Below are 22,222 nucleotides of genomic sequence, written 5' to 3' on the forward strand. Positions count from 1 at the left end.
CTTTTTACTATCTCTGTGTATTCCTCCATTTCACTCAGACAGGGAAAGGACCCCCAAGATGGAAGTATTATGTTATCTGGATTGATTAGGTCTAAGTAGAGTTAATGTGGAAATAATTCATAAAGATGATGAACTTAGAATGTTTTAAAATGAAAAGGGATTTGGTTTGCTGAAAAGGTGGAGGGTAGTATCTCAGGTCAAAGAAAACTGAACAAGTACATTCTAGATCAACTTTTTGAAAGTAGTGGTTAACACCATGGGAACAGAAGAATGTCTGTTTTTTTGAGTCAGAAGGATAGAGGAGGACAGGAATAAAAAGTAGTGTCACAGGAAACAGATGGCATTAGGATTAAAGGCACGTGGACAGAGCAAGGCTAGACAGGGTCAAGGAGGAAAAGGCCATTAGCTGTTAAAAACAAGGGAAAGAGAAAAGATGACTCTAAAATTGAACCAGAGATGATGGAATTTGGTAAGAAGAAAGTAACAAGTGTTCTTGGAAAAAATAACCTTACGAGGTAGGTAATAAGGACACAGATCATAATGTGAGAAATTGTAAAAATAAAAGCTTTTTCAAAGAAGTCAATGGAGAAATGGATCAATGGCTATAGATCACGTGCTCATCAAGTTTACCATTAAGGGGATCACAGGGAGAGAGAATTCAGGGGAAAGGGTGATGTGTTCAAGGAGTACCTCCTTAGTGCCGGTCAAGCAGGGCCCTTGTTCTGACCTCTATGCCTTAGAGAGCCTGGTTCGTATCCTCCCTAAGGGGTGGAAGATCCAAGGGACAAAGGGGACAAGCCCACCTGGGTTCTAAGCCTCCACTAGAGTGTGCTCAGGTAGCCCAGACTCTAGAAGTCCCTACCTAGTAATAGATGACCTCTAGGGGGTTTCCAGGGCCTGTGCTGTCCTCACAGCCTGGTCTAAAATTTTGAGGGCAGGACTGCATAACATATCTAGGCCCACAGGGTGTCCAGTGGCGGTGTTTGCGATCATGGGATGGGGGTTGTCTGGACAGAGCTCAGATTTGTCCAGTGAGTGGTAAACACACATGCTTGCAAAGCCCCCAGCATTGCAGGATGGAGGTGGGGATGTGAGGAGAAGGGGGTTGGGCCAAGTGGTAGGGGTGGGAGGCTCAGGCTGGTATTGGATCCAAGTGATTTTGTAGTCACTCAGTTCTACACTTCATGAACCCTGTTTTCCCCTTAGGGGGAAAGATGTCTTCCTAACTTATGAATTTAATTAATTTTGCTTGAATCTTCAATTAAGGAAGTTGAATGATACACAGCTGAATGAAATATATTTACTGATTCTTTGAGCATTCAGAAGGCATCAGTATGATATCTTCCATAAATATTTGCACTCTCACTGCAGATGTGGGACTAACCAGACTGCTAGAGGGGAAAATATAGATTAGACTCAGTCCTTATTTCTAATGCACTTCCATTTTTAGAAGAGATCTTTTATCACGAGAGCCATTCCTAGTATACTAAAATTAACCACCCTGTGATTGTAGCGTTTACAGTAACATCATGTTTATGTGCTGGCATCTGTGTTCGTCTCCTTGTTAATTCCTCAACCTTTCCATTTATTTTTCATGTCCACAAAGGTTAATTGACATTGACTACTGTTTATATGAGGAATTCCTTGGTGAGTCTTAGTGGTGGCCACTTTGCGAGGTTTCAGTTCAGTTGAGCAAGAACTTTGATAGTCAGTCTACAAGGCTCTCTGGAAGCCTAGCACTTAATTGAAGTGCACTACCCCTGACTGGGCCAGATTGTTAGGCATGCCGGGAGGCGGGCCGGGGTGGGGGAGCTTGGTTTTCTTGCTTCTTGCTTTCATATGACTTAATTCTCTACAGGCTGACTCCCTCTTAGGGTTTTTTTTTTTTTTTTTTTTTAATTTTTTTATTTTTTATTGACTTTGTAATAATGTAAACCATAATGTAAAACATAGGATAACTAAAAATGTAAAGAACTGTGTATCCTAAAGTATGCACCATAATGTAAACACAGATGTCACCTTGTTAGAAAGCTAATGTCTCAGACTCTGTACATCACTTTAAGTAAATATGATATGAATAGGGCGTAAGAGTATCACTGTGGAAGGGAAAAGGTTTTCTGGTGGATGTGTGGGAGTGCTGTATATTATATATATACATTGCTGTGGTCTAGGACTCCTGTGAAGAAAATCTGAATAATTAGGGGGGGGGAAAAAAAAAGAAAAAAAAAAAAAAAGAAAAAAATAGGATGTGGAATTTTTTCAAGTCAACATTCTTTATCTAAGTTCTTTATCTAACTTTATCCAAGTTCTTTATCTATCCTCTTAGGGTTTTTATAGGCCCTTTGCAGTTTGCTGAGACATTACATTGATAAAACATTAGTGATTTACTAATGATGCTCTGATCCTTTGGGAGGAGGCTGGGCAGTATGACCGCACTGCATTTGTATACTGTTTTTCGATTGATATACAAACTGGTAGATAGCATTGCTTTCCACACAGCAATGCTGCAAAGTAGGCAGGGCTGATATAATCCCCACTACACTGATGGGAAAACTGAGGCCCAGGTGACAGTGCCAAGGAGCTGGAGCGGCACCAGGGGCCCCGGGTCTTCTGACTCCTGGCCCACTGCTTACCCAACACAGGTGACATGTGGACCCATTTCCTTTGGAATGAGGATCCATTTTACCTGCTGTAGCACTCCCCATGCTCAGTACACTTTGAGAATTATTGACCCCTGAGGATGCCACTTCTTGATTCTGAGTTGGTAATTGACTCCTAGTCACTCAGCTTTCCATGCCTTGCATTTTTGTGGGTGGTGCCTGCACATTTTTCTCATTTTCTTCCACTGACTGGCATTCCAGCGTTTGAAAGTATTGTTACCTGCCTGTAGTTGTCAATTAAAAGAAAGCAATATATTTGCCTTAATAGCTTACAGAATGATTTTTATATATGTGTATTTATATTACATTAATTATAATCCTGTGATTTATATCTCACTGGCTTGAATCAGTGCTAAAAGTTATATTGGGGGTAATTTAACCTAACTGTTGATGGTTTACCAGAGGAGAGGAACCATATCAATTATTCTCCCTTAATTAAGCAAGTGTTTGGGGCCAAGATATCTATCTGACATGCCACTGTCTATCGCCCTCTTATAAAATTGCCTCTTTAACTTTTGCCCTTTGGACCCAGAGAAATAACACCCATAACGTCATGGGAACCAGGGCTCCAAGCCACTGCTCCAGCTCCCTGTCCCAAGTCCACGGGCCAGTAGTGGTGGCCCGCCAGTACCTTGGCTGAGGCGTGTCACCATCCGGGGCGGTGTGCCCTGCGGCCGTCTATGCTGGGAAACACCTGCGGTCGCTGGCCCCGTGGCAGCGCCCGGGACTCTCGGGATGGGTAGATGCCAGCTGCCACCAGCTCCCAGCCATGCTGCCTGAGGTGGTCGGCCAGCCCCTAGGTCTTCATTTCACAGTAACAAAGGACTCCCAGATGGGCCCCAAAGGAAGACAACTGCGTCCCTGATGGCGACGTAGGATTTTCAGGCACAGGGAGGAAACTGGGGAGCTTTTGAGCTTACTTTCTTTAACCACTGACTGGCTTGATGAGGGGGACTAACAGGGATTTGCCAAGCAGCGAGTGTGACTTCACCAAAAAATGAAGCTGCCAGCTATGATACCGGGGCTCTGTTGTATTTTAAAACCATTTACCTGGGTGGCGTAGAAGAGCAGTATCCCACGAGGTCCCTCCTTGCGGTTAGGTGTGTGGGAGACATCGGTTGACCAGAAGGCCCTTGGGGAAGTTGCGCTCTTACCTAACACTGTTTCCTGCGAGTCGTTAGCCAAAGTCTTTTCAGTTGGAGGAATCACCAGGGAGAACAAAAGATAATCTCCTACCCTAAGAGCAGTCTTGTGTTGGTCCATTAACTGTCTGCCCTAAATATCTGAATGGTTTAAGTAACTGGAGGGCATTATACACCGGCTCTTTTCTTATTAGGCAGGATGAGCATTAAACACCCACCACACATACACACATGCTCCCGCGTGCACACATTTGCACACGCACTCACACAAACACCCCCTCCGCCGCGTTCCCATGATGGTACAACCCAGATCTCTATTTCTCATTCGCTGCAGTGTATGAGATTTCTGTTAGGAAGTGTTCTGTCTCCAAAGACAGATATTGCTTTTCTTTTAGAAAAATATCCTTGGCTGGATCCTTGGAACTTTAATTAAAATCCAGGATGCTCTTTAAAAAAAAGGAAAAAAAAGTTATTGCTTTTCAGACAGCTTGGATGTAAAATAGCGAGGCCAGGCACTAGGAACCGTCCCCTGTGGGCTGGAAGGGGCTGTGAGAACAGATCAAAGGGTGGCCTGGGCCTGGCGGATCTCATGGCGGGAGCCGGCCACTTAGTGGGGGTCAGCCCATCCGCCCCGAGTCCCACATTTAAAGGTCATTATCCGAAGCAGTCATGCATTTTCTTCCATTTGTGCCCTTGCCATTGACTAGACTGTAACAAACAAAAGAGCTAAAAGGGTTATCATTAATTCATTAATTAATACATGTTTTAGTCATTCACGGCACTTCCATTTAACTTCTGTCTCTCTCCTTAGATTGTGAGCCACATGGAGGCAGGAGCAATGTCTGTCTTGCTCGTTGCCATGTCCCTGGCCTCCAGCCCAGAACACGGTGGTGGGAGGTGTCCAGTAAAACTTGTGCAATGGCTGTGGGGACACATGCTGTCCTCCATACGAGGGCTGCCAGCATGAGTCAGGCTTGGCCCCTGTCCTTAAGGAGCTGATGGGGTATCAACATGAGATACTATTTATTGAGTACCTGATGATTTGCTAGACACTTTTCAGATTTAAACCCTCAAAATAACTTTGTAAGGTAGGGTTTTAAAATTGTGTTTGATTTTTGTTGTTGTCATCTGTCTGCCTAATAAAAGACAAGGAAACTGTAGGAGGGAATTTAAACAGCTTACCCCAATATACATGTCTACTAAGTAGAGAATCCTGTCTTCAAACTCAGGTCAGTCTGTCTCTAATATTTTTGCAGTGCTGTTGAACATTTGTGCTTTTCCTTATCTCTTTGTACGTCAAGATTTTCTGATTTTGTTAACTGAGAATTAGAAGAGATGGAAGACATTTATTTCCTTAGTAGAGTTATTATGTAAGGAGGCTTCTATTGTAGTTGGTCATGAGTTTTACTTTGTGCGGAAGCGGATTTGGCTCAACTGATAGAGTGTCTGCCTGCCAGGGTTCAAACCCAGGGCCTCCTGACCAGTGTGGTGAGCGTGAGCTGGCCCACGCACAGTGCTGATGTGCGCAAGGAGTGCTGTGCCTCGTAGGGGTGTCCCCCTTGTAGGAGAGCCCCATGCTCAAGGAGCGCTTCCTGCAAGAAGAGCTGCCGTGTGTGAAAAAAGTGCAGCCTGCCCAGGAGTGGCACCGCACATATGGAGAGCTGACTCAGCAAGATGATGCAACAAAAAGAGACATAGATTCTCGGTGCTGCTGACAAGAATATGAGAGGACACAGAGGAACACATAGCAAATGGACACAGAAAGTAGACAACTGGAGGGGGAAGGGGAGAGAAATTTTTAAAAATAAAAATAAATAAATAAATTTAAAAAATACCTAGCAAGGTTGGATTCTTCCTAAGAGAGTGATGGTGGTGCTGAACCCAGGACAGTCAGTGGGGAAGGAGGTGAAGGTGACCCCTCTGCTCTGAGCTGTTCTTGTTTTCACTGTGGGTGGGCTTGTAGGATGCAATCATTGGGGGCAGACTGTTCACTATCTGAGCATGGTGGGCCATATTCTCCTCTTAAATCTCTGAGAAGTGGCAGGGGCAGCCCTGGACTACCAGAGATCTAGGAGTGGAGCCTGGGGGAGCTGTTCTTGTGAGCGTTGATCCCACCTGCAGGCCTGCACCCATTTGAAGGGATCTTCTGTGGAGGGAAGGGGCCAAATGGCAGTACCGTCTGGCTTCCGGCCATGTGATCATTCTGCTTGGATGTTCCAGGCTCTGTCCCTCACCAGCAAATCCTTTGGGAGTGGAGCTGAGGCTGAGGATGGAGGGAGTTGGCAGATAATGTGCTTTTCTCATGCCCCGGATTCCTCACTGATCCCTTCCTTTGAGATGTGCAGGAGTTGCCTGTGGATGATGAGCACCCAGCTCCTCAGACTGAAGGCTCAGCCCACAAGATTTGATTTGTCCACCATAGATCTTTACGCAGCAAGAGGGTAGAAGTCAGGAATTCCCAGTTCTGACTTGCCTTGCATGGTTGTCAATGCAGTACAGGACTGGCTTCCTCAGAGAAGGCCCTCACATATATTTGGCAGAGAAATCTTGACTCAAAGCCCACCCTGCCCTTTCATTCTACAGATAAGAAAACAGAGGCTGAGAGCTCGTATGAATGGACCAAAAGATTTGGGCTCACTCTTGCCTTCTATTGGCTTCCAACTTCATTCTGAGCCTTATAGACCCTGACTCTGGGTCAAACCAATTAGCTATGGCTTTCCCGTGGTGGAGCAAAGACACAGGCCTGTGGGTCATGTTGAGTAGCTATGGAGCTTGAGTTGGTAGGCAGTGGTGGATGGGCCATCCTCTGCTCTATCCCTAGAGGGCTTTGGAATTTGAATTGCCATTGCCCTATGATATGGCAGAGGAGGGGACGTAGTCAGAATCACCTGGGGAGGTTTTTTCAAAATCCATGTACATTCTCTGCTGGCCTCACCTCACCAACAGTAATCAAAATTGGATGAAGAAGAGGTGGTGGTGAGCATGGGTGGTTTTGAGTAATTTCGATGTGCCCATCCCCTGCTGAGCCCCTTCGCAGTATCTGACACTGTTATGCTCTTTGAGGGAGGGTCTCATTGTGTCATTGTGTTCTTCACGCCACTGGTAGAGTGTCTTTTCAGTAGATATTTGCTCAGGGACTGGATGAAGCAGATGGAGTGGAGAGATGAGAAAAAGATCTCGTAACTTAACAGACTGTGCACAGGAAAGTGAGGAGATTGGAGGCTCCCCAGTCAATACGTGTTTATCGAGCATTCTTAAAGGCGAGGCTGTCTTTCTTTCGCAGCCTTGCCATTGGTTCTCTATCAATAAACAAACACTTCTCTGCCCTTGACCTCAAGAGTTAAAATAATAAATAGCTTAATTGGTCATCATTAATTCCACTTCAGATTTATTATGGATAAATGTGGCCTTGAAAAGCCTTGAAAAGAATTACTCCCACCATCAACCCAGGCATTTTTATCCCCCTTCCTCCCAAAGGCACAAACGTAGTAAAACAAATAAAATCAGCTGCCCGCCTCCTCTCTCCCATCAATAGCACGTTTGCTACTGAGTCCAGGCAAATGGCCATTTGCAAGGTTGGACAAGTAGTTAAGCCACACAGGCACAATGTAATATGACCATATTCTTCATGCTAATATCGTCCTTCTCCTCATTACATTTGAATATAGATTGCCAGTATGCAAAGCCTTCCGACCTCATTCTCTGCTATTTGTGAGGTTTAGGAGTTCTTCAGACAAGGTGAAGTCCACATGCACTCCCCAGAAATTATTAGCCTATTTGTAAGCCTAAACAAAATCACTGCTCTTGTCTTTGAGACCTTAATTTGCTAAAGCTCTTTTCTTCCTACCCTTAATTATGTATATATTTATAGACTCGAGCCACCTGCCTGCTCAATGCTCATGGATAACTGTATCACTTACATGCCATTAAATGGTTCAGGGCTCTTCCTTTATACTCTCTTTTCTTCAAACTCTACTTTTCAAATGGTACTCAGTTCAGCTTCTGAGTGCTAAAACATTTTTTCTTCACTTTCTTGGAAAGCTTTTACCATTTTATCTGGACCAAACAGTAGCGGTTTTACCTGAGAAAGGAGAACTCTGTAAGTAAATCTATGTATTTATATGTCTAAAGTGCATTATAAAAAGAAGCAATAAATCCAGTTTTCTACATAAAAGGAATTAGATTTTCCAGTTTACCTCTGCACTGGGATTAATAAAATGTGCAACAAATAGCTGATGGAATGATCCATTTGAAGTTTGTAAAAGCATCTTGGGAAGCTGGCTGGAGTAGCCCTTTTATTTTTTCAAAAAAGGATGCCTGCTAATTTTTTTGATTCAGTCTTGTTCCTGGATGACTGTTTTACAATGCGCTGAGAGACTGTTACCTGCCCATTTCTGCATGGCTGAGCAAATTCACTCGTAAATCCAAGTTTCTCTTCATTTCCATCACTATACGTCTCCAAATTACAGAAAATTCATTCCTGAGCTGGAGAGGTGCCAGAAGTTTCTCATCTAGCTGTCTGTGGGCTGCCTTTTTCTTTCCCCTCTTTGAGGCTTTCTGATGCCTAGAGTGAGCTCCACTCAAAGGTTTCCAGTCTCAGACGCGCCTCGCATTCCCCCACAGTCACACCGAGCTCTGTGATTCTGAGGAATACTGGGTGCCAGCATCCGATTCACAGTCTCCTTTTCCTGCAGGTGTTCCAGAAACTTCAAAATGCGTCTGGTAATGTATTTGCTCCTCTAAACATGCCACTTTGGCATGTATTATATGCAGCTGTTTATTATTTTTTTAAAAAATCTGTCTTCTGAATAACATGCACGCTAAAAATTGTCAAAAGGGGGTTGTAGAACAGTGTGGATTTAATTATTGGTCTAGGTGTGTGTGTGTGTGTGTGTGTGTGCGCCCTTGTTAATGTTGGTGTGTATGTATAAATAAATAAATGTATTATTTATGTAGACATATGTCTGCACAGGCATATTTCACTAAAGGAATCTCATTGAAGGCAATACTTTTTATGTATATCCAGGTTTTCTAATCAGATTTGTAAACATCTTACACATAAGCTGAAAGTACAGGAAAAATACATTTTTCATCCTCATGCAAATGTCATGTTTTAGATGTCTATTTTAAAAAGCCTCCTTTCTTTCTTAAAAAACAAACAAACAAGGTGAGTGCATGATGTGTATGTGTGTGAGTGTGTATGTTGGTTTTTGAACATTTGGAGAGAAGAGTTATCTTGCTGCAGCACAAGAATCTCTACCCGTGTTACCTGCCTTCTTAAAACTCAGTAATCACTGAGGGGCAGAGATGTGGTTCGGCTTGGGAGTAACCCCAGGGGGATGGTGAGCCGCAGTGTTCGGCAGGCATTTTAGATAGTCTAAATACTAGTGCCTGAATAATAAGTAGATTAGGGTAGATTGGCTAGAGCCGAACCCTGCTCGGTTTTCTGGCTTGTAGAAATCACATTCGCACTGTATTTAGGATGTGCATGTGTTTATTGAACTCTAGTAACGCAGGATGAGCGTGTGGGCTTTTAAATCACATTATTTATTTGCCAGTGTTGGGCACTAGATTCTAAAATTAAGAAATTACTTAGCAGTTAATAATACATTCAGCATCCCTCATCTCATTGGGGGAGATTTACATCCCTGGGACCTGTTCTTCTAGTTATAGAGATGAATGATTTAAGGTTCAGACTTAAATGTGATTTCAAGTCCTTAAGCTAGAAAGATGCTAGAATACTTTATTTAAAAGATTTACTTTAAAAAATGTGTAGGCATATTTTTAACAGTGGTTGTGAGCTAATTATGACTATAATGTGGTATATGTGTAAGAAAAACAACTTGTCTTGATTATTGCTCACTTGTGTAATAAAAGCTTGTTTTCATTTCTTCATATTATAATTCTTTCATTTTGCATTCTATCCTTGCTTTTTGAGAGATCAATAATTAGTAATTGTTGTGGAGATGGTAAAATAATATAACAAGTCAGATAGTAATGACAAGTAAAAGTAGGTTGAGCCAATAGTTTTCTGAGAAATTAAATAAAATAGATTTTCACAAATGAGTATTGTTAATGGGCAGTGGGTATTGATATTTGAAAATGGGAGCATCTTAAATATTAACTTGTGAAGTGGAACATATTAAGATAGTATTAATGCCATTTTATCACAGTTCCTTGCTGCATTTAAAATGAGGTAATAAATAGGTTAATTATTTTATATTGACAATTAATGATTTTTGCTTCATGGTATTGATTATAATATAAACAATTGATTTTGGTTTGCTTTGAGTTGGGAAGAATTGTAAATTTCAGTAATATAGTTTACTGAATTGCAACAATAAAATTGTTTATTCTTGAAATTCAGTGTGAAAACTACTTTTACTTTTCAATATTCCAGAATTAATGTTTTTATCATTTATAGAGCTATGCAACTACAGAGCATTGTATATTTTTCAAAAATTTTTACAGAACTTTTAGTGCTGATTTTATCAGCCATGTTCAATTCATAATCACTCAAAGTAGAACAATAAAAATGCATTTCTATATGCAGGAATGGTTCCTTGAAAGGGCATATTATATTAGAAGCCATTAAAATCCCGTGTAAGCTATTAATGTTATACTCATGTATTGCTCTAAGTATAACTGTTTTTTATTTTAGACACTTTTCATGTCCAATATTATAAATATACCTAAGATTGTGGTCTATTCAATTTAGAATCTTGCCTTTGAATATTAATATCTCGATGAGGGTTTCAAATTGTATGTATAGGATGGCTGAAGATTTAGTAACACTTTTTAATGTATTGCAATATGCTTCAATACATATATAAAAACATTAAGCTATGTAAAACATTCCTTGCATTTAATCACATTACAAAGCACTTTTGTCTTACTTTTGAAGTTGGTTGTTCTGTTTGAAGTCAGTTTCATTGGTGTAAAAAGAGGTTTTCTTTTTCTGAGCTCGGGTGGCATTATGTGGTAACAGGAAAATGTTCAGTGCCATTTTGTAGTATGTACTAAATAGTGAGAGGAAAGAATGCCATGTTTACCATTTGTCTTTAATTATGATTTCCTATTGGTTTTTAGATGTATTATAAACCAGACCTTTATTTTATAAAACAGATAATTATTACCCACAATACCGGAAATGATTGTAAAACAATTCCCCTATAAAATAGTTTCTCCATTGTATGACTGAGATGGTCTTACCAAACATTTCATTTTTTTTAAGCCTCTCATAGAAAGAGAGGATATAAAAATTATGCATTGTAGACTGACTGTGCATTCATAGCTGAAGATATTTATCCTTTAAGTAAGTATCTCTTGGGCATCTACCAAGCCATCTTCTAGCCTTGGGGCAAAAGGGCTGGTGGGTGAGGAAAGGTCTCCTGTAATGAAAGAGGAGAGCCTGTTCCAACTAACTTGTCATTAACAATCGTTTATGGAGACACAGACGCCTGTATGAGTTGAGACTTATATTACTTTTTGTTCTAGTTAGTTGCAAATTGTTAGAATCCTTAGGCTTTGCCAATAGATGATGAATGGTTACAGTGGGGGTGGGGGGGGCCGGTTGCTCAGGACAGATTTCCAGCAGAAGGTGAGTTCCTAACCAAGCTTTAAAGGATGTATTTAAACAGGAATTGATGGGAAGTTGAGGAATACACATTTTGAATGGATAGGAAAGAAAGAAGTGAAGAGGTAAATCATGTCAGGAGATTACAAGGTGACAACATTGCCTGGAAAGAGTAGCCATATTGTAAGTACAGGAAATGGAATTGAAAAAAAAAATCATGGGCTTGGGTTTTAAAAGTTTTCAGTTCATCTTCATTACCCTTATTATATCCTGTTGAAAATTCTATGGGAAAGTGAAAAAGTTTTCCTTTTTATTATACTTGACCACCTCTGTAAATAGATTTTCAAAATATAATATTAACTAATATTTCTTGAGGGTTTACTATGAGCAGGCACTGTGCTAAGTACTGTAAATGCATGGTCTTATTTAGTCCTCACTTAAAATTAAAGAAACAGAGGTACTGAAAAGTTTTGTAACTTGTCTAAGGATGTGCATATTCAGATGGGGCAGAGTTGGGATTTGAACCATGACGCTGTAGCCCAGTCATTAACCACTGTGCTACAAAGACTCCTTGGCTTCTCAACTTCATCTCTAGACCCAAGTCCAGGCTCCTATGTCCAATTACTAACTGGGGGTTTCATTTAGGTCTTTAAGGAAGCAGATGATGAGAGGGAATTCATACAGCAAGTGGTTTATTGGAGGGTAAAGATAAAGGGGCAGGAAGCAGAATTGGGCAGGGAAAGACTTCAGACCATGATGCAGACCTGACAAAATCCATACACCCAATGGTGACATACAGAGAGAAGATTGCTCATTGATGGAGTCCCACATTGGACAGAAGTAGCCAGGTCTTAGTATCCCTACCATGCTTTGTCACTGACCACGGATTCCTGGAAAGAGCAGGGCTTTGACTTGAAAATTGAGGCTAGTCTTGAAGCTTCTGTAGCTAGAGGCTATCAGCTGACTAAACCCATTACAGCTTAAAGCAAGTTCTTTTTTGTTGGGAAATCTGAGGAGTGCACTTCCTTGGCTGCCAAGGTGGTATCTACAAAATCTACCACAACAGGAATCTAAAAAGAAGCAAGTGGGGCACCTAGAGTCCACAATTTAAGGAGGTACACATTCACTCTTAGGAACATACAAGTGAAGAGTGGGCACCTGAGAGAGAGTGCTTCCTTAAATTTTCCACACTAGGTGTCTTGCTTGTTGTCTTTAGTCTCTAGAACCTCCAATTCAACATGTTTCAAATTTAGTGCATCTCCCCCCCACCCTCAAACCTTCTCCTACTTCAATCTTCTCTTTCTTGGATGAATCCAATAACTGCTTAATAGGTTCTTCCTACTCTTGTCTCTTCCCTCTCATTCAATTCAGTCTCTCCCCTGCCACAGCATCTTCTGTGTTAAATACAACTCTGATCCTATAATTCTTATGCTTAATATCCATGTTGGCTCTCTATAGCTTGGAGAATAAATAACGAGCTTCTTTCCATGGCATGAAAGACCCTGTATGATCTAACTGTGTGAATAATCTAGAGCCAGGGCTGGGGGAATTTCAAAAGTATGTTTTTATGTATAGAAGAGATCATATTTAATTCTAGAGTTGAAGGATGGGTAGGAATTGATGAAAAGATGTTCTATGGGAGGAAGCAGAATGAGAAAATTTGGGGGGCATCTAGAAGAGATGGGCAGCATGGTAAAATTTAGAGAATATATAGGAGATCAATGAGAGATATGCCTGGAAAAGCAGATCAGAGCCCTTTTAGAAAACTGTGGTCATGGGATTTAAGTTTTCCTCTGAAGGTTTTAGAGCAGAATTGGACAGGGGGAGGCCTTTGTTGGGGAGAGATGATGAGAGGCAATAGGTGTCTGCAGCTGAGCCACCTCATTTATATCCCCAAGTCAAAGGATAGACAAAGCATCACACTTTCGTTTTTCTCTCATCTCAGGCACTGCTTATTCAATTTCTTAAGTTTTGCCTCATTTTTTTCAACTCACTGTCATTAAGAGATTTTGTCTGTAATCCCTTAAACAAAAGGTTAATTCATGGAAGACAAAAAATATGTTTATAGACATGACCATTCTGACAAAATTTAGATTTCTTTTTCCAAACAACTGTAGAACACACTTTTTGGATTCACACAATCTCTTAAGAACCAGTTGAGTGATTATTATTGTGATACTTTATTTTTCAACAAGTTACGTTGGTTTCAGATTGACCCATTCCTGGCCAGCAGAACTGGCCCATCTCGTTGAAGGCCTTTGTTTACATGGTAAATAGAAAAACCAACACTGCTATCATGAGATGCAGACACCTTTTCAGAGAGAAAACCTGACACTGTTGCCTCCCACTGCCCAGCTAACAAAGGTACAAAGGTAATTGATTCAACATAAACAGAAAAAAGGACTAAATTTCTTTGCAAGTAAAGATTCATATTATGTAGGGTTGTGAGGTAAAATTGAAAACCCAATTTTCAGTGAAAGGGAAATAATGAAAGGACTTAGTGCTAAATAAGCTCTAGGCACAGAAATGAATAGGAAGTTTTATGCAGATTTGCAATGCAATGTGAGGAGCTCAAAGCAAATATTTAATTGCCCTTAAAACTGAATATGTAATGGCAAAATATGCATATTTTTCCAGGTTGTCTTGTTTCACTTTTGTGTGCAGGAGAACACTTACAGTAATATTACATTAGCATCCATTGTGTACAAAAAAGAAAACTTTTCGGAGATAAATGAACCTCCAAAGCCCATCAAGTACTCATGTGCAAAGACTTGTGTCTAAAAAGCTGTAATAATAATTAAAAAAATAAGCTCTGGTAACATATTTGTTATTTTTGTGATTGTTATACATTCTGATGCCCTACCCATTAGTAGACCTGCCAGACCCAGAAAGACAGGATTTTATACTTTGACTCCAGAGTATGGAGCTATCATAAGAAGATGAGGAGAAAATCCCTTCTCAGTCCCAGATTTAGACATAAAACATCATTATTTCCAAATTGCATTAAAACAAAAAAAGGAGGTAAGACACTGCAACATGAAAAGTAAAGGGGTCTGTTCCCGTGGGCTTGGGCAGTTCTGTATTCACCCTTAACCTTCAGGGCAACCATCTTTACTGGAGACTCTCTCTGCTGTTCCCGTGACACCAATGGAAGGTAAATCCAGTGAGACATGACCAGTTCTCTAGCGCTGGCTCTTGCAGTCTGTGTTCTGGCTTTGTTCTGGTCTGTCCCCATGGGTACAATGAGGTTTGGAAGATGCTACTGATGAGCAATTTGCCCTTTCTAGAAAAGTTCTCTAAGGAGATCAGGCTAGTAGAAATCCTGTGGCAACTTTCATCCTTATTGGGAAAGGTGTGGTTTAGCCTACTGTAGGGGTGACTTAATATGAGCTAGATTCTTGTGGCCTTGGGCTCAACAATCTCTTGGCCTCAGCTACCCATACCACGAAATGGGGATGATATTATTCTCCTAGGCCCCAATAGCCTTTTGTGTCTTTACCCAATTCTAGTCATCCGTTCTCCACCATAGTGCCAGGATTATCTAAAATCTGAACCTAACATTCCCTTACCTAAACAGGTCAGATGGCTCCCCATTATCTGAGAACAAAGCATAACCTATCAGAGTATTTAAGATGATGCCTCCATACCTTCCAGATTCAACTCTGCCTACTTCCCTTCTTTTCCCTTTGCTCCAGTTAATCGGCATCACTTGCTGTTTCATAAACATGCTATGCTTTCTCATGACTCCTTGCCATTGTCCATGGTGTTCCTTCTGCCAGGGATGTATCTTCCCTTTTGCCTCCAACTCATCTGGCATCACCAGCTTACTGCTGGTCCAGAGACTGTGTCTACTTCATCTTCATGACCAGACTGTCTAGCCCAGTGCCCTGTCCCAAGTGCCAGGTCAGAAACCTGACTATCTAGAGGTGAGGATTGCCAAAGGTTTTTCCTACCTGACTCTGATTTTCCCTCTTCTTCCATTTCCCCCCTTGATTTTATTTAGGAGGACTCTTAGAGTTCCTGTCCTCTGAATCTGGATCCCCAATAAGACACAGCCTGGCTGCCTAGTGGCAATGGCTCAACTTTACTGTACTAAGCCCTTTAATCTTCAAGACAGACAAATGAGGTAGGTGCTTTTGATTACCACCCATCTTATAGATGAGGAAACTGGCTAGAGAGGTTCACTAACTGAGGCCACATGTTGGGTCAGTAACTGAGCTGGGATTTGAACCCAGCTGGATACAAGTAGAAGCAGTGAATGGTTGGGCTTTTCCTGCCCAGAAGCTTCTTCTCTGTAGCCCACCTTCCTCTTTCTGCCTTTCTTATCTCCATTGAATCCTTAACCTTTACTATATACAGTGAGAAAATATAGCTATAAATTCAGGAACCAGTGCCAACTCTATTCTTTTTGATGGACTGATACTGAGTTGCTCAACTCAGGATTAAAAATAGGTTGTTACATAATCTAGTGCCATAGGTCCCTGCAGTGCAGGATTCTACCTGCTCATCCTCACCCAACTATGTCACTCTTTCCAAATGGGCTTTGTAAATATTTGGAAATGAGAGTCTTCCATTTTGCCTTCCATTTTGGCCACCCTGAGCAATGTGAGCTCACAGTTTATGGGTGACAGCAAGTTTCCACCATATGACCACATGCGTGTGAGTATCTGCTCATGAACATTCTGACTACTGAATTCTGGAGAAGGAGGAATCCGGTGTGATGCGACTCTGGTAAGCTCAGTTTTCTGGCAGGGACAACCCTTGTTTAGCCACCTTATGCATCTCACCCTGAAGTCTTAGTTTCCTTGTCTATAGAATGGGAATGTGACAAGTAGCTCCTATAAAGAAGTATAGTGTAGAATAAGGTTTGGGATCAGGTGTGTCCAGGTCCAAATCCCCCATCTGTCACTATGGCAAGCCATTTACAATCCCAGTGAAATAGGGATGATATGTCTTTGCATAGCGAGGATTAAAGATGGTACATATAACGTTGCTGGCATAGGGTAGGTGTTCAAGAAATGTGCTTAGCACATCATTAGGAGAACAGAGGCAGGATGGCTTAAGTGGTTACAACAACTGATTGTGGACCCAAACATCTCAGGCTCAAATCCCAGCCTTGGGAAATTTACTTACCTTCTCTGTGACTTAGTTTTCTCATCTGTAAAATAAGAATGACACACACACACAAAATACCTTCCTCATAGGAGTGTTAGGAGGACTATGTGAGTTAATATAGAACAGTGGTGGTATACAGTAAGTACTCCATAAGTGTTAAGCCCCTCTTTATGAGATTGGCTCAGTTTAACTTTGTTTCTTTTCTAGAGTGAGTGTCCTGACAATTTACAGAGTATTTAAGGGCAGGCATTTCCAGTTTCTTGGTATCTAAGACCTAATAATATTGATTTTGCCTACTTTAAATCATAGAATTATTTATTTTAATCCAGCCAGTCACATTGATATTATATACTTCAGCTTAATGTTTTCTTGTACAGTCTATACCCACTGTTGGTCAAAGCAGGGCTCTCATACCAACTATGGGGGAAACATAAATGACAATTTTCAATATCTATCAATATTTTAAATGTATATCTCTTTTGACATAACAGTTTTTTTAAAAAACAATTCTCCTATAGATGTACTCACATAACTGAGCAAAAACATGTGGTGAGGTCATTGGTTGCAGCACTGTTTGTGATAATTAAAAATCTGTAATAGCTAAATATCTATCCTGGGGAAAATCCCTAAATAACTTGCAGTATATTCATGCTCTGGAATGCTGTGCAGAAGGTTAAAACATTAGAGCCACACATGTGAATATGAAAAAATGTGCAAACATACTTTTAAGAATTAAAAAAACATGCTTTGGAACAATCTCGATAGTATGTGTCTTAGTTTGCCTGGGCTGCTGTAACAAATGTCACATACCAGCTGGCTTAAACAATAGGAATTTATTGTCTTGTAGTTTAGGGGGCTAGAAGTCCAACATCAAGGTGTTAGCAGGATCATGCTTTCTCCAAGGTCTGTAGCATTCTGGGGGTAGCTTGCCAGCAATCATAACTCAATCTCAGCTTCTGTGGCATGGCCATCTCTCTCTCCATCTGTCTCCTGTTGTGTCCAAATTTCCTCCACTTATAAGGACACCAGTCATATTGGACTAGGGCCCATTCTGATTCAGTTTGGTCTCACTTTAGCTAATAAGGCCTTTGAAGATCCTCTTTACAAATGAGTTCACGTTTGTAGGATTGGGGTTAGAACTTGAACATATCTTTGTAGGGAGTGTGATTCAATCCATAACAATATGAATAATATTGTGTTTAAAAAAAGAAGAGGCTTAGATAAATATTTACATCAATTTACTTGTAAATCTTAGAAAATTCTGAAAACGCATGTGAGAAATTATCAGTAGTGGTAACCAATGGGAAGTAGAAATATGCATTGAGTGGATACTTCTACCTTTCATTTTATGCATAACATTTGGATGTTTTTAACAAGAGCCTATATTGCTTTTACAACTTAAAAAAGCTACTAATGCAACAATCAAGAAAAATCTATTCATCTCCTGTACCCCCAGATATTAGTTTTTTAAAAGATTTGTCCTTTATGCAACCATAATCCTAAACCTAGGCATAATATTTTTGAATAATTGAGCCAAGTATCATCATCTTAAGTTAAAACAGAATGTGGATCATCTCACTGTCAAAGGTCCAGTTTGCTTCCAGGGAACAGAAACCAAAACAACTAAGATTTCCTAACTCAAGTCACAGGAGGGTCTTAAGTCCTGGGGCAAAAAATTCCTGTTGTTCAAAAGTTCATGCTCTTGGAGAGGAAACATTAACTCAAAGAGCGTTAGATGGGAGAAGGGAACATTGAGCCAATGGCTTCTCCTCAGCACTTATTAAATTGAATGCTAAACATTACACATGGGATTTTTTTTTACATTAAGGTTTCTCTGTATTTCTAAAACCCCTTGCTCAGTCTTTTGCAAGATGCTATATAAAAGTTACACTGCTTTCGGGTTTTGAGGGCAGAAGTAATTCGTATGCAGGGATAATCAAGATGCCTTGCCCTCTGTATTTTTAAAAGTGCTTACACATACATTGTCTCATTTGATACCCGCAAATGAGGTATTTAGGAAACGTTTTATAAAGCTCATTTTCTATACAAGGGTCTGTGGTTTGGAGAGGCTAAGTGATAAGTTAAGTGAGTGGAAGCAAACACAGAAGGATCCAGCTCACCTTGGGTGTCCTTGCCACCAGGCAGCCAAGGTCATGGCTGTAGAAGAATCACCCCTGGGGCTTAGTTTAGTAGTTTAATTTTGTTTTTTTCTGGAATGACTTTCACTGTGGTCTAGAAAGACCCAGGAAAGGCCAATTGAACTTTCTCCCCAAAGTGAATTATAAGCACGTTCACTTAAATGATTAAGGGACTTCTAATAAAACCCAGATAGGTCTGGGTTCCTATTTTAACTCCACCCCCTTCTTAGCTGTGCAATCTTGAGGAAACTGTTTCCTCATCTTTAAAATGGGGATAGAGATTAAAGAGAGCATTAATTTGCCAGGGTTGCTATTAAGAATTTAAATAAAATAATGTATGAACAGTGCTTGGCAGAGTATGTGGCATATAGATAGCAAAGGATAGATAAATACCAGCTACAATAATCATTATTAATATTATTTAAAACACAGTCCAGGTCACTGTGGCAGGCATAGCTCTGAAATAAGTTAGAACTTTTGTCCACTTGGAGGCTACAGCCAGGAGCTGCATCCCAGGTTGGACCCCAATCAACTTCTTTCCCTTAGAAGGAAATTTTCATGGAAACATAGAGACTCTACTAAGTGTGGGTAGAAACTTTACCTGAAATTCACCCAGCCCCACTGCATGGGCTTGGACATCCCTGAGAGAGATAAAACACAGTGACCTGTTTTTCCATTTATGGTCATCAATAAGATAACCTAGATAGGAAAAGCCCAATCGCCTGGGGCTTAAGCACCCGAAGCAATCACCGCCCCAAATCTGAGTGGATTTCTGTCTTCAGAGAGAAACCCTAAAATAGTCTTATCCTGGGAGTTTGTCTTCAGTTTCCTAAATTTCAACTTTGTAAGTCAAATTTTTGGGGAAATACTCAGAATACACAGACTGAATGATGAAGGGCTCTACTTGCTATTTAGGTTAAAAGTTCTTTGTTAATTCTTTTTTTGTCTTTATTTTTTTAATGTTACATTAAAAAAATATGAGGTCCCCATATACTCCCCACCCCCTCACCCCACTCCTCCCCCCATAACAACAACCTCCTCCATCATCATGCGACATTCACTGCATTTGGTAAATATATCTCTGAGCACCGCTGCACCTCATGGTCAATGGTCCACATCATAGCCCACACACTCCCACAGTCCACCCAGTGGGCCATGGGAGGACATACAATGTCCAGTAACTGTCCCTGCAGCACCACCCAGGACAACTCCAACCCCCGAAAATGCCCCCACATCACATCTCTTCCTTCCACTCCCTACCCCCAGCAGCAACCATGGCCACTTTCTCCACACCAATGCCACATTTTCTTTGATTACTAATCAGAATAGTTCATGAATAGAATATCAGTAAGTCCACTCTAATCCATACTCTATTCCTCCATCCTGTGGACCTTAGAATGGTTGTGTCCACTCCACATCTATATCAAGAGGGGGCTTAGATTCCACATGGATGCTGGATGCAATTCTGCTTTCAGTTGTAGGCAGTCTTGGCTCCCTGGTGTGGTGGTTGACCTTCTTCAACTCCATGTTAGCTGAGGGTAAGTCCAATAAACCAGAGTGTAGGAGTTGCAAGTCTGTTGAGGCTCAGGGCCTGGCTATCACATGGTTAGTCCAGAGATTCAGGTCCCCTGGGTATACATTAAACCCCAGCACCAACTACAGTTCCGGGAAAAGTAACAGGAGAGACTTGTGGACAAAGATCACATCTGAGTCCAGCTCCATCACACAGAAACACAAACTCTAAAGTAGGGCCAACTGACATGACACTAAACTCCATCTGCCATGACCATAGAACCTGTGGGTCTCTGTAGCCCTCAGAAGAACCAATACCTGGGGTTATATCTACTTTATCTGTCTCTGGTACTCTGCTGCAGTGTGCATAAGGGCAACCCCTCTGATGACTCCCTGGCTCTTTTTTGAAGACTCATAGCCATATAAACTCATTTGTCCTTTCCATTTCCCCCTTTTATTCAGGTCAAAAAGCATTTTTAACTCCTGGTATTATATGTAGACTGAGATATTCTGCTGGTCTGAGTTGACCCTTTTATTCAAGGTCATTTTCTAGTTACATCATCAGCTGGTACTTGGTAGTAATCCCTCAGCACCAGGGAGGCTCATCCCCTTGAGTCATATCCCATGCTGGGGGGAAGACAACATATTTACATGCTGAGTTTGGCTTCGAGACTGGCCACCTTTGAGCAACACAGAGGCTCTCAGGAGGTAACTCTTAGGCACCCTGCAGCTCTAAACCTTGTTCTCATTTCAGGTGCACAGGCTCACAAGCATAGTCATTAGTATTGAGGGCTCATTGTTGGACCTTCCTTCTTTTTTGGTCTATGCCGTTGCACTTGGAATTGTTGCTGTTCCTTTTTTATGTTTTTTTTTAAAGTTATTTTTCTTTTTACACAATTAATTCATGCTTACTGCAGAAAATACACAGAATCAAAACAGTTAAAAAAGAGAAAATCTTTAGAAAAGAAGTGTTGTTCATATTTATTTTGGTATATACCTCTTGAGACTTTCAAAAATAAATATTTTTGTTTATAAAAAATTATAAAGCACTGTACATTCAGTTCATGACCTTTTAAAGCCTAACAATATATCATGAACACCTTTCTATGTAAATAAATGTTTTCTCTAAATTAAAAGTAAAGTTATTACTTTACTTTATATATATTTAACTAATCTTCTAATGCTGAATGCTTAGTTGTTGTTTTTTTCCCTACAAGAAAAATGCTTCTGGAGAAATCTTTGTACAAATCCATAATATTTCTTTAAAATAAATTTCTAGAAGTGGAATCTCTAGGTCAAAGATAGAGATATTTTAAAAAAAAATTTTTTATGTCAAGTTGTCTTCCAATAAAATTTTACCAATTTTATCCTTATTCTTAGTATGACTACCGAGTAGTATTTATTTCAGTAAACATGACTTTTATTTATTAGTTGAATACCTTTACAACAGCCTATATTTGCTATTCTAAGAATAAAGAAAAAAGAATAAAGAGTGCTACTTGTTAATGCCAAATTCTATTTTTGTCTTTATGCTCCAAACACATTATATACATAAGATAGTGTGTTAATTAATTGTATTCAGGAAGTTGGAAATGTAATCAGTATTATATGATTGTTTTTGGTGGAGTGTAACAGAAAATGGGGAAATACTTTGGAGGAAAATTTTCAACAAAGCACACTTCTCTGGAGCCCATTAATTCCACCCACATACCCTTTTTCAGGTGTGAGAATAAAACAATCAAGGACATATAAACCCTTCCACTGTGGTTATCATCACATCAATTTTCTTTAGGGTTGAAAGTAACCCTGCCTCATCCCTCCTGCACCTTGCTAGGCCTCACAGTAGAAACGTTAGGATTGGAATCTTTTCAGTAGAAATTACTCTTGATGACACCAGCCCCGCTGTCAGAGTATTGCCTGCTGGAAAGGAAGTGTCTGAATTAAAGTTCTAATAAACTGAGTTAGTGTTTCATCTTGGCAAAGGATTAGTTAGGGGAAGGGAAACTAACATTTATTTGTGATGCTATTTGACAGGCCCTTTATTATTACATTATTGCACTTAAAAGTCCCTAAAAACCT

General features: G+C 40.5%; 1 protein-coding gene across 3 annotated transcripts in view; it reads left to right on the forward strand.

Annotated features, from left to right (window-relative positions):
* Nucleotides 1–8,062: 8,062 nt before the first annotated feature.
* Nucleotides 8,063–22,222, forward strand: part of SCHIP1 (schwannomin interacting protein 1) — an 840,777-nt gene continuing 826,617 nt past the window's right edge. The window contains exon 1 of one of the 3 annotated variants that reach the window (XM_071214587.1): nucleotides 8,063–8,524. Coding sequence is in view for 1 of the 3 variants with exons in the window: in XM_058295204.2 (XP_058151187.1) it covers nucleotides 8,516–8,524 (9 nt within the window). In the remaining 2 variants the exon portion in view is untranslated. The remainder of the gene's footprint in view (nucleotides 8,525–22,222) is intronic. The other 2 variants (XM_058295204.2, XM_058295206.1) reach the window with 2 other exon arrangements.

The sequence above is a fragment of the Dasypus novemcinctus genome, chromosome 4 (genome assembly GCF_030445035.2).
Source record: "Dasypus novemcinctus isolate mDasNov1 chromosome 4, mDasNov1.1.hap2, whole genome shotgun sequence".
In the NCBI taxonomy this organism is placed as follows: Eukaryota; Metazoa; Chordata; class Mammalia; order Cingulata; family Dasypodidae; genus Dasypus; species Dasypus novemcinctus.